Source organism: Nelumbo lutea, chromosome 1 (genome assembly GCF_056320005.1).
Source record: "Nelumbo lutea isolate HS-2025 chromosome 1, American lotus-T2T, whole genome shotgun sequence".
NCBI lineage: Eukaryota > Viridiplantae > Streptophyta > Magnoliopsida > Proteales > Nelumbonaceae > Nelumbo > Nelumbo lutea.
The window spans coordinates 21,921,009-21,933,025 of NC_142684.1; the positions used below are offsets into that span (position 1 = coordinate 21,921,009).

Sequence of the window (12,017 nt, forward strand, 5' to 3'; positions counted from 1 at the left end):
CAGGTACGGTTTTTAGTTCGACGGCCTAGAGCCGAAGTGCTGGGGTGGTGTGCGAGGTGAAGTCTTGAGTTCAGGTAGAGGTGTGGCTCAAACTGCCCTGGGGCGGGCCAGTTCGGGTTTTTTGCCCCTTGCGCTCCTCGTAAGGCTCGGGGTCAAAGGGGGAATTCGGGCTCCTTTTGGGGAGCTCAGACTGCTAGTTCCTCCTCTCGGAGCTCGCACATCGAGCATACTACCATGCCGAACTGTTGCTTCTACCACGTGTTGGGTGGTCAGGAGGTCGGGCCAAATCTTCCTTCATCAATATATATATATATATATATATATATATATATATATATATATATATATATATATATATATATATAGATATATATATTAGGGTAAATTTCTTAAATTACCCTTATAGTTTAGCTAATTGACTTAATGTACCCTTACTGTTTGAAAATTGATTAGCACTATCCTTACTGTTTCTATAATTGACTAACTCTACCCCTATTGTTAACGTCCGTTAATGCTCTGTCACAATCTATGCACATATGACTCCACGTGACCTATATAATTTTTTTAAAACCTAATATTTCCCTCGTACCTGAGCCCCCACTCTCTCTCTTCTAAGACCTCCCCATCCACCTCTGTCTCTCTCTGGTCTCTCTCTCCATTATCAACCTCTCGTCTCTCTCTCCCCTTCGCCCCTCTATTTTCATTCGAAGAGGGCACATCGGCGCCGCCGGAGCGAGAAGGGGGTGCTGCTAGTTCACCATTGTGTGCAGCTGCGCCTTCACCTCTACCTCTATCTCTCTATGGTCTCTCTCTCCATTCTCAATCTTTCATCTCTCTCTTCCCTCCGCCCCTCTATTTTCGTCCAAAGAGGGCTCATCGCCGCCACCGAAGCGAGAAGGGGATGTCGCTGGTTCGCCATTGTGTGCAGCTACGTCTTCACCTCTGCCTCTGTCTCTCTCAGGACGCCATTAACGAAGAACTTGAGGTGGGTCGAGTACACGAGCTCGATGTACATGTCAATGAAAGCTCCATGTACTTGAGCCTCCCATCGAATTCCAGTACAAGGGTCCAAACCCTAACCCTGAACCCTTTTGGTTTCTTTATGTACCTCACCATCGAGCTCCATATGTGCTAGATCCCAACCAGAAGAAACAACGTCCCTGGCAGAATGTGACCCTTGAATGATCCCATCTCTCCAACTCACCCACTTTAACCACTGATAAACTTTGACGTCTAAGCTTCTTTATTCTACTTTCCTGCTCGTGATGGAAGATCAAAATCCCTATTTTCTACAACCCAACTGTTGACGTCTATTTCCCGGAGTGTTAATCCAAATTCTCTGTTACAACGGCAAGGATTTCAAGATTTCTGCTCTCTATTTAAAATCATAAGTGATCGAAATTTTCAAGAATCGAACTTCTACCTTAGATTTTAAACCGAACATAGGAACAAAATTTGAAGAAATACTTTGACCTCATTTTCTAGGTCTTTTTTGTCACGAATACTTTGACCATTCCATTTTTTTTGTTCGAATGCTAAAGAAATCATCGAAAAAACAAGATTTCTTTCCCTTTTCTCTATTTTATTTTGAAATTTTGTAGAAGAATAAATGGTAAAATAGTTTTTTTCACCTTTTTGTTAATGAACGTTAACAATAGGGGTAGAGTTAATCAATTGTCAGAAACAGTAAGGGTAGTGTTAGTCAATTTTCAAACAATAAGGGTACACTTAGTCAATTAGCTAAACCATAAGGATAGTTTAAGAAATTTACCCTATTATTTAATAATATATTATATTATTTATGTTATATCACTATTTGGGTTATGGTTGAGTTGGCCTCGGGTGCCATGTGGCACCTCCGCGGCCATCTTATCTCTTTGGCCAAGTCGGCACCATATAGGATGGATAAGCGTGACCAAGAAGCCCCGTACAGATAAGGAGAACAACTCTGCCGGGAATTAGGACTTATCCCGAAGGCCTCGGCGAACAACCTCATCTTGACAACCCTAGAAGCCTCATCCGAATAAGACATGAATCATCGGCTATAAATAGGTAGCCCCCGCTCAAGGTAAAGGACTTTTAACTCTTCAGCCTTCATTCTGTTATTCTGCCTCTGCTCGGACCAGCACGTTTCTCTCAACTTCTCGGCCCAACCACCCATCTCTCATTACTAACTTGAGCGTCGAAATGCCTACCTTGAGAACAATTCCTCGAGCCTCTAATTTCTTTCTTGTTTCAAATCTTGTTGCATGACTTCGTTTTTCCACCTCGACTTCGCCGGTTGACAAGACTATGATCGGACAGCATCAATCACCATTTTTTTTACCATAATCCTCGAATCAGATCCAGATGTTGGAAAATCATAAATTGAAAATCTAATAGATTCTTATCAAATTTGAATCAATTGAATTTTTTATAAAATCAAATTGGATATACCGTTTACCGAGCACAATCCAATCCGTTTACAGCCCTACTATAATCCACGCCATAATATCCATGCACTGGGGATGTAAGCTCAATTTGGATTGAATTGGGCTAATATTGCAATTTCTGGTTCATATTTGAATCTCATGGATCAGTCCACGCCATGATACATTCGCTTGTTCTTTTAGCAATAAATGACCAAGATGTTTTATTGAATTTTACTCGCAATGCATCCAAACCGATCCACACTTCAGGGAATACTTGCTTAATGGTTCAACCCCATAAAAACCAACAAAGAGAGACCAGGAGGTCCAGGTCTTACTCTGCACAACACAATTTCTAGTCCGGACCTGGACCAACTGGTCCGTGCTGAAGTGAAAACAAGAACACTGAACAAGATTGATCAGAAGCAGAAAGAGTTATAACAATCCAAGCAGGAGGAGACTACTACATTTGAATGCCATACCATACACTTGCGTATGGTACCGCGAGCCTCCAAAGTTGTTAACAAGAAAACAGGAAATTCACGCAGCTGAAGCAACTGACAGATCTGAACTACAACCAACAACAGCTTTACTTGATGCTGTTGTCATGGACAGGGACGGGAACTAATTAAAACCTCTGATGGCCCGATCTTCTTGCCTTGGAAAGCTTAACCAAGGCTGCCGACGGCGATGGGTTCGTGCGAGAGAAGCAAACTTATTAGTAGCTGGTCTTGAAGGGTTTGTAGACCTTGAGATCAAGGATGACGCCGGCGATGGAACCGGCGGCAGCAGCGACCGAGATAACAAGGCAGGCGAAGCTGAGGATTTGGAGAGAAAGCCAGCGAGTGCTCCATCTGGGTATCTTTTTCTGGGCAATGTACATCTGGACGGGGAAAAATACAGTGAGGGGCCAAAAGCTGAAGGCTCCGAGGATGCCCACTACGTCGTTGAAGAATGGAAGGAGCATGGAGATGATGGTGGTCGCCACCACGAAAGCCGACCGCCAGACCAGGCGGAATAGGTTGAGTTTATAGGGGCAGAAGCCTGGGATCGGGACCTTGATCTCATTTGTGATGAGTTTGCTGTCTGGCCATCTCTGTGATGCCCATTTCTCGATGAAGGCGAAGAGGGGCTGGCAGAAGACTTGGTAGGCACCGACCAGGTGGATAACTACAGCAGCATTGGCGATGTCGATGACCCAGAATGGATTGTAGAAGCCGAAGCCGGTGAGGAGGTTTCCGGGAGACAAATCGCCAAAGGCAGCGTAGCCCATGCAGCCACAGAGCATGTAGAACAGTGTGGTCACGAAAACACTGAACAAGGTTGCCTTCTTCATTGTCTTGGCCTCAGATGGTGGGGATTTGAGTGTGTTCTGTTTAGAAACAGAGTAATTAATTGATCAGCAGATGTAATCCAAGACTCAGAGATGATCTTGTCGTATGCGGGCTTACTGAGTATGAATCATATCTAGGTACCTGAATTTCAATGAGGATGATTGAGTAAGAGTAGGCAAAAGCTATGTCTCCGAGAGCTTGGAAGCTTCTCCATATCTTTTGGGTTTCTGTGACTGCGCCAATCGTTATTCCAGTGAGGCTACCCCTGAAACTTCCAGTCTCTGATGATCGAAACCCAGGTTAGTTTTGGAGAAATTGTTCAGTTTTTTCTGTAAGACAAAGATAGAAAGAAAGCAATTCAGACCTGCAACTTTGGAGATCCCAAGTCCAAGCCCAATGATAGAGTAAGTTAAGGACATAATAGCAGCAACGATTGACAACCACCATATCTGATCAAAGTCTGGAATTTGAGATAACAGAATTTCTGTGACACCAAAAATGATCATGTAGGGGTTGCTTGATACGTGGCATGAGTTTTTGCCTCCACTTTCATGGAAACAGTTAGACCTTCGGATTGCCCTATTGATCAAAACACAGAAGATCCATTAATATAAATACCATTAAACTGCATTGGAACAGTTAGTTGAAGACTGTTAAGTACCAAGTTTCGACTCACATCATGCTTATAGATGCTGCAATGGTGTATCCAATGGATACTCCAAAAAGGTTCAAGTACTGAATTACCCCACAAATCTTAACCTTGACTCCACCTGTGGAAGATTTGAAAAGAAGGAATTTAGTTTCAGAACTTTTCTAGAGAACCCATTTGTTTAATTGGTTAACTGAAGGGAGAATTTTGAGAAGTTCAGTTATGCACCGAGGTTGGATCGAACTGCATCCATGTAAGTGTAGTTTCTCTTGCCAGAGACCGTGTCACCGGATCTGTAACAGTCGGCCAAGAGAGACGAGGTGTAGTAGATCACAAAGGAGAATAGGATCATCATAGCTGGACCAGCAATCCATCCCAGCTGAGCTATGGCCCATGCCAAGGAAAGCACACCAGATCCAATCACAGCCGTAACTATGTGAGCACTTGCAGTCCAAAAGGTCCCTGATTTAGACCAGAAAAAAGAAAACAAAACGAAATTGTTAGCTCAAAGAAACGAGGAACCAAAGCAGAAACACTGAAACAGCAACAGCAAAAGAACAAGATCATTTATGGGGAGTTAGAAGAATTTTCTGAAAATACCAGTTCGTTTGAGACGTCCATCGTCATCGAAGCATTCTGAGCCACCTTGTGGAGACACATCTATCGAGAGATCAAACACCTGTTTCTCAGCCATCTTTGGAACTTGGAAGAGAGCAAAACGAGTGAAAGTGAGACTAGAGAGAGAAGGAAATGAGCTACTGAATCTTCTCAAAGGTGAGCAAACTACTTATAAGAAGCTCTACTGTGTGTCACTGAAAACTGACACACCGTCCAAGAGTCACAAAATCCCAAATAAATCAGAGATTTTGGCTAGTTGGGTTGGTATGCCTCGATTACTTCACCACCTACACCAGATGCTCAACAAATTGATAATGAGGTCTAGAGAGTAGAAAAAGAGAGTCGTAAAAGGGAGTAGGAAAGCAAACTCGTTGCTGTCATGCTGTATTGCTGTGTGAGTGCGTGTGTGTGAGAAAGAGAGAGAGAGACAGAGATGACTATTTCGATCGAGTCTCTGTGGGTGAGACTGCTGAACAGAGAAGACTTGGCACTGAGCGAGAGGGAAGGAGTGAATTTAATGGAGGGAGGTGGTGGGGTATATATAACACCTGTTAGGAAGAAAAAGGTTTACAGAGAACACGTGGTTCAGCAGATTTCAGAAGGCTCCAAGAGGACCAAGACCAAAGACGTGCCACACCCTTTTTCAAGCTCACTATCAAGGAAAATCCCAAGTCAATACTCTCTCTCTCTCTCCACAACTTCCCCAACTGAGTTTTTCATCAAAACCAATTTCTTTTATTTGAAGAATAGTTGTTCACCAATGGACTAACATAATTAAGCAACTAAGAAATTAAACAAAGAGGATCTCCATCCTAGATGGGTAGCTTTCTCTTAATTATTATTACTGAAACAAAGAGGAATAAGGATCCCCACTTGGCCACTTCCTCCTGATCAGTACATTTAATTGATTAAATAGAAGAAATAGGATTCAGTTCTCATCTTTAGCTTCCCAAACACAAAGGAATGACTATTTGAACAGAAAGTAGAGAACTGTTACAGCCTATTCATCAATTCCAAGTATATATCCTTGAACGTTTTAATCAAAGTCTCATCAGAAGGCCAACATTTTATTAATCCATGTATTTTCTTGGAAAATGCAAGTTAAATGTAAGGATTCATTCAAAGACTGAAACCCTTTTGAAGGGCGCTTTTTTTATTTAATTAATAAGTAAAATCACCTTTCTAAGGGCTGAAACAAACTTAAAAATGAAAATTAATTTCCTTTGATTATGAGTTAGAAAGTTTTCCAAAGTTTTGATCGTTATGAGAAATTAACTGAAGAAACTACTTGTAAACTGGGCTTTAATTAATTAACTGCCTCCTTCAATAGTGGGTTTGATATAGAGAGGTCATTTAGAGGTGGAAGACTACTGCAATTTGAAATGATCAGTTCATTATGAATCTTTACCTCAATCACTATACGCCACTACATTCTCATTAATCAAGAGATTCTAGGAGATTTGTTCAGTGAGTCAGACTGAAACATTACCGAGTCAACTCAATTTGGTTTTTAAATAATCTATTAAAAGAACTAATTCTTTCATTAATATAACAAGGTTATTTTTCATCTTTGCACTAATAAGGTTTCAAAAGAACCTAAATCTCTGCCTAATAAATTTATAAATAAACAATGATTTTAATGTATGTATGTGTGTATTATATATATAACGATATAAGGATAAACCTAATATTTAAATAACCAAGTTATTGATCTCATAACTTATAATTACAACAATTACAAACCCATAATTACTTCTCAGAAATTTCAGCATAGATATCATCTGTGATTTAGGACTACAGAACCCACTCAAAAGACATCGACCCTACTAATGACTTACATGGAGAATTATATCAATTACTAATTATTAGATTAACAAATAAATTAATTACTAGTTATTAGATTAATTAACTTTCATATTGACTTGCAGGAGAAACTTCATGACAAAGCAAGACATGAATACAAAGTCATCAAACTCAATCTAGTTCGGAGAGATGCATGTCAGCAGAGCCTGCATGTCCTAAAGAACAGATATATTAGACATAATATGACTTAATAATGGAGCTTTTATATAAGAATTAATTAATTAATGTTAATGGGAAATATATAAAAGTTGTATCTAATATTATATATTATCCATGTTGAAGCAAGTCTATCCGATTAGAATAATGATGATACATGGTTAGTTAGTATATATTGTTTAATATTAACCAACCTTTGGATTGGTATATAACAGGAATAATTAATATACTAGCTTTTAATAATTAATTGTAGTTTTCATCATCTTTTAATTATTTGATTGTTATATATTAATGACTTTTTAATACCTTTAACAAGATTTTGACATAAAGAAGCTTTGCCCAATCTACTTCTGATTCATCTGCTCATCATCCTAAAGAAAACCTTTAATAAGTTTTATTAAACACATTCCCAATTTCCCACCAATAAGACAGCTTAATTAATTAGTTGTTAGGCAACTTTGGTAGATACTAGCAGCCGGTGTCCATTCTTGGAAAACAATCAGGCAACACAGTCAGATCCAATTATCTTGTTTGACTAGTCAAATTTGGAAGAATAAAAAATCCAAGGGCCAAGACCAAGGTTCCAGGTATCACGCTTAGTTTAAAATTTGTTTAAGTTTCAAGGATTGAGCCAATGCATCTCTAGCTAGAAAGGGTATTAACCTTTGATAGATATATCATAGAATATGTATGGATATACTTTGAACCTTGGCCAAGACACAACCACGTATTTACTTAATAGAACTGTGTTTGATCATTCTGAATTTGGATAGAGTTCATCAGGGCATTTTTTCAAGATTGGTCACAGATTTAATTGGAGTTGGTAATCAAATGTAGCTGAAAGAATTGTGTTATAGTATCAGATTATTAGATAATTGTGTTATAGTATTAGTACATCATCATCTATTAGGTTGGCTTGTGAGAAGTGGGTAATCAAATGTAGCTGAAATGTTTGAAAGTGCGACTCTAAGAGTCATGGAGGTAGAGGGATAACCCTTATATCTTCATTCTTTTTAGTCTCTTGAAAGCCTAGATTACTAAGTAGAGAGAAAAGTTATAAGATTTATAAGGCCCTACATGACCCTGTATGATGACTGTGTGCCCTTTTGCATAAAGAAGAAAAAAATAAATATCTGAAACCAGAATTTCAAGCTTAGCTGCCTCTTGAGACATATCCAAACCCTGATTCACATAGTTTCTAGTGTTTATCTAAAGCAGGGATATTTAAAAATTGAATGGCCATCAACCCACTCAACCCGGAAATTAAGCTTCCTTGATGACAAATTTAATGGTTCAACCAGGTGGTTTACCCTGTGGTATGTGGATGAACAATCCAAACCATCCAAAACCCAAGACCTGGTCAGCTATTGTGGCCAAGTAATCGATTAAGGGTGTCAATGGACCGGTTTTGGATTAGACTCTGTCCAGTCCAAAATCATTTTGGACGGATGGGATGGACCAACAAGACATATTGGACTGGACTAATCTGGTCCAAAATATTTATTAGATTGGGTTGGACTTTCTCCGTCCATAGTAAATTTATATTGGATTGGGTTGGATTAAATCAATATCTGGTCCATTAATATAAGATAAGAATATATGTGTCAATAGATCGAGTTTGAGTTGAAACCAATCTAAATTAAAATAAATTTGAACAGATTGAACGATTTAGACATTAAATTGAACCAATCCAAATTGATTCAAAACATTCATTGGACTGGATTGGATTTGATCCATTTATAATGGACTCACATTGGACTGGATTGGATTGGACAAAATCCAGTCCACTTGACACCCCTGTAATAGACAGCTTGAAAAACGAATCCAACTATCTAGTTAGTATAATTATTGTGTTATTGATATTACTCATGTAACCAAATGCTAGCTGCTGGTGCACATCACTTACCTGGTGGATGAACCACAACCCAAGATAAGAATTGACCCTCTGAAAGTCGATTCACATACTATGGTCCACACAATTAGACCGAATCCCATCATAATACCTAGACAAACACACTAGAATGGGTGATTTAGGAAGCCTTGACTTTGAATTATTTTCATCGGCCAGTGTGGAATACAATAACACAGACATACAATTTCAATTTGCTTGTATGACTGACACATGAAAAGATGTATGACCACTCAAGTTGTTCTTGAAAAGGACGGTTATCTCCTTATGAAACCCTAATATGGCATCTAAGATACCCAAAGTCAAATTCCCTTAGATAAGACATAGATGGGTATCAACTGGTCAAACCAAAAATCCCCTTGATGAACAAGTGTTATAGTTGATTTTTGCTATCTTGTTAACATCAATTAGGAATCAAATGCCTGATCACATGCAACCTTTTTATCAAAATTTTGTTCTGTCTATGGGGGATTATGACTTGGATCAGATGGTTTTGAAATTTGAGAATGTGAAGCACCATTATCATTATTGAATGAAGTTCTTTCTAATATCACTATTTGATTCCCACTAAACTTTGTATGCATTATTCATTGAAGAAACAAATTAAGGAATATATATATAGCAAGATAGCAACTAGCCGGTGGATTCCTTTGAAGTGGACCCTTGACCCCATTTTTAGAACAGAGTTGACAATGCAGCTAAAAAGTACACTTGCTTTTTTATCTTTTGACACATATAAGAAGTGATTCATGTGTCACGTCATTCAAAATCAGATTATGTCATACCGATAAGTACACTACAGCCCAATACAGAATTCTGAAATTACAGTCACTATATTCCGCATCGATGGATTTGAGTCATTTGACACCACTCCCCAGTTCCTCTATAGTGGGGTTAAGAATTTTGAGCTGGGTTCATCAGTCATTCTCTACATGGAGCAATAGGATAAATTCAATTCATTTGTGGTGAAAATTAAATTAAAAGGGTAAATTGCATATTAATACACTATTAAAGTACTACTTTAGTCCAACACGATTAGTGGACGTTATATTGGGTAGTAGATTTATTAAATTGCCCTTTATTGTCATAAATAATCAAAAGAAGTGCCGAAGATTTAGGAAATTCACAGCATAAGATGGAGGGGTAAGAAGAAGAAGAAGACAGGAAAAGTGAAAATATTAGAGGAGGTGACTGATGGTGGGCTTGGGATTCTATTTACCGCTGCTTTGGTCCAATATCAAAAAAGAATATGAGCAATGTTTTCCTAAAGGATAATTTTTAGTATTTAAAAATATTTCAAATTGCATGTGACATCACGTGCATCTGATAATTGATAAAAGCAAAGTTGCAGGTAATAGCTACTAGTGAGACCACTCCCAACGTATAAGGTATATTATTAATATATGCAATTTCCCTAAATTGAAATTATGAATTTATATAGAATATATTGTTTTAACTAAAAATTAAATGGTATAAATTAATGCAAAATCTATGTTATCAGACTTGCACTGGACCAAATGGTCATTGCTAAAACCAAGAACCAGCATCCAAAACAATTTTTCGATTGACTGATTCTTAAAAATGTTGGTTTGGTGAATCTTATCTCATTCAGTTGTATTAGTGTGTTTTATACCCTTTAATATTTATATTTTTGTGTTTATTTTGAGGTAAAATACTTTTAAAAGATAATTTATAACAGCATTTCTAATTTTTTTAATTTTATATTTTTTCACATTTATTTGGACAAATTGAACAATTGAAGTAAATGATGAAACCATTAAACCGATTATCTCTAGTCACCAAAATGGTTCTATGTCTGATTAGTGATTAGAGTTTGACAACATTATAAAAGAAAAGCTGATTTATGAACCAAATCATGAATTGCAGACTGTTGAATTCTAGTTTGGCAACTTTCTGAATTAATTTTCAGATGTCATAGTTGATAAAATGGGTTTCAAAAAACATAATAGGTGTCATCACTGGCTAAAATTTGAAACCATAAAACTCAACTCCATTCAAAACAACTTTATCCCAATTAATTAGTGTTGAGCATAAATGGAAATTGAATTAAGATCCATATTTATAAGAGTTTGTTAAGTTTTAATACCAGCTGCCACCTTGATTCAATCTATTGACTATATGTCTTTTGATGATAACAAATTCATTACGGAGTACTAATGGTATGCTAATTATGCAGCTAACCAAAATAGGTTTTTCATAGCTAAATTTGTTACAAGCATCTTGTTAAGGAAAAAAAAAAAAAAAGTGGAAATATTGTTTGATTAAACTAAATGAACTAAACATCATCACTCTCTTCAAAGTTGAGGGTTGCTCTAAGGAACTCAAAGAATGAATGAATTACAAAAGGCTAAGAAGATTTTAAAGCAGCTCAATAAGTATCTTATTACAACAACTCATCAAGGAGGAAAGAAACATTATGTCCATTGTGTAAGGCCATGTTTGGGAGTGCTTATGTTAAAAATAAGTGCTTAAAACAAGTGCTTATTCGAATAAGCATTTATTTCATATTGAGTGTTTGATAGTATTTTTCTCCAATATGCATTTTAATAAGCATTTATGACTATTTTGTCTTTCATTTTTTCAAATTGGCAAAATATACCCTTATGAAAGTGCTTTTATTAAAGCACTTTTACATTATAAATATGAAAGCACTTTTACGAATGAAAACACTTTAATAAAAGCACTTTTATAAAAGTATTTTTACAAAAGCACTTTATGAAAGTACTTTTATAAAAGTATTTTTTATGAAATTACTTTTACAAAAGCGCTTTTATGAAAGTACTTTTATAAAATCACTTTTACGAAAGTACTTTTGTAAAATTCAACTAATGATAATTTTATGTGGTATTTTAAAATTCAACTAGGGATAATTTTGGAAAAAAAATATTTGAATAAGTACTTATACAACTTAAAAAAAGTTGGAAATTTGGACTTAGAAAATAAGTCCTTATTTTTTAAATAAACACTAATTTTGAACTTATTTCTCAAACATCAAAAAGTGCTTAATGGTGTAGTTCGAGCCCAAATAAACACTTAGTTTTAAGCACTTGGGCGGAAGT

The 12,017-nt window shown here is 37.0% G+C and overlaps 1 protein-coding gene across 1 annotated transcript; it reads right to left on the bottom strand.

The window, feature by feature from the left end:
- Positions 1–2,656: 2,656 nt before the first annotated feature.
- LOC148873905 (amino acid permease 3-like) lies at positions 2,657–5,519 on the bottom strand. The gene is made up of 6 exons (XM_088986681.1): positions 4,992–5,519; positions 4,620–4,853; positions 4,419–4,512; positions 4,107–4,321; positions 3,884–4,023; positions 2,657–3,780 (listed from the first exon to the last, which is right to left on the bottom strand). The coding sequence occupies exons 1-6, from the start codon at positions 5,083–5,085 to the stop codon at positions 3,127–3,129; spliced, it is 1,431 nt and encodes a 476-aa protein (XP_088842807.1). The 5' UTR covers positions 5,086–5,519; the 3' UTR covers positions 2,657–3,126.
- Positions 5,520–12,017: the final 6,498 nt, after the last annotated feature.

Bases quoted from the DNA above. Each gene is read 5' to 3' on its own strand.
- LOC148873905 (XM_088986681.1), bottom strand. From the start codon at position 5,085: ATGGCTGAGAAACAGGTGTTTGATCTCTCGATAGATGTGTCTCCACAA. The intron at 4,513-4,619 runs GTGCATAACTGA...AATCTTCCACAG, and splicing joins TGCAGTTCGATCCAACCTCG to GTGGAGTCAAGGTTAAGATT. The intron at 4,024-4,106 runs GTCTGAATTGCT...TTCGATCATCAG, and splicing joins TGGGATCTCCAAAGTTGCAG to AGACTGGAAGTTTCAGGGGT.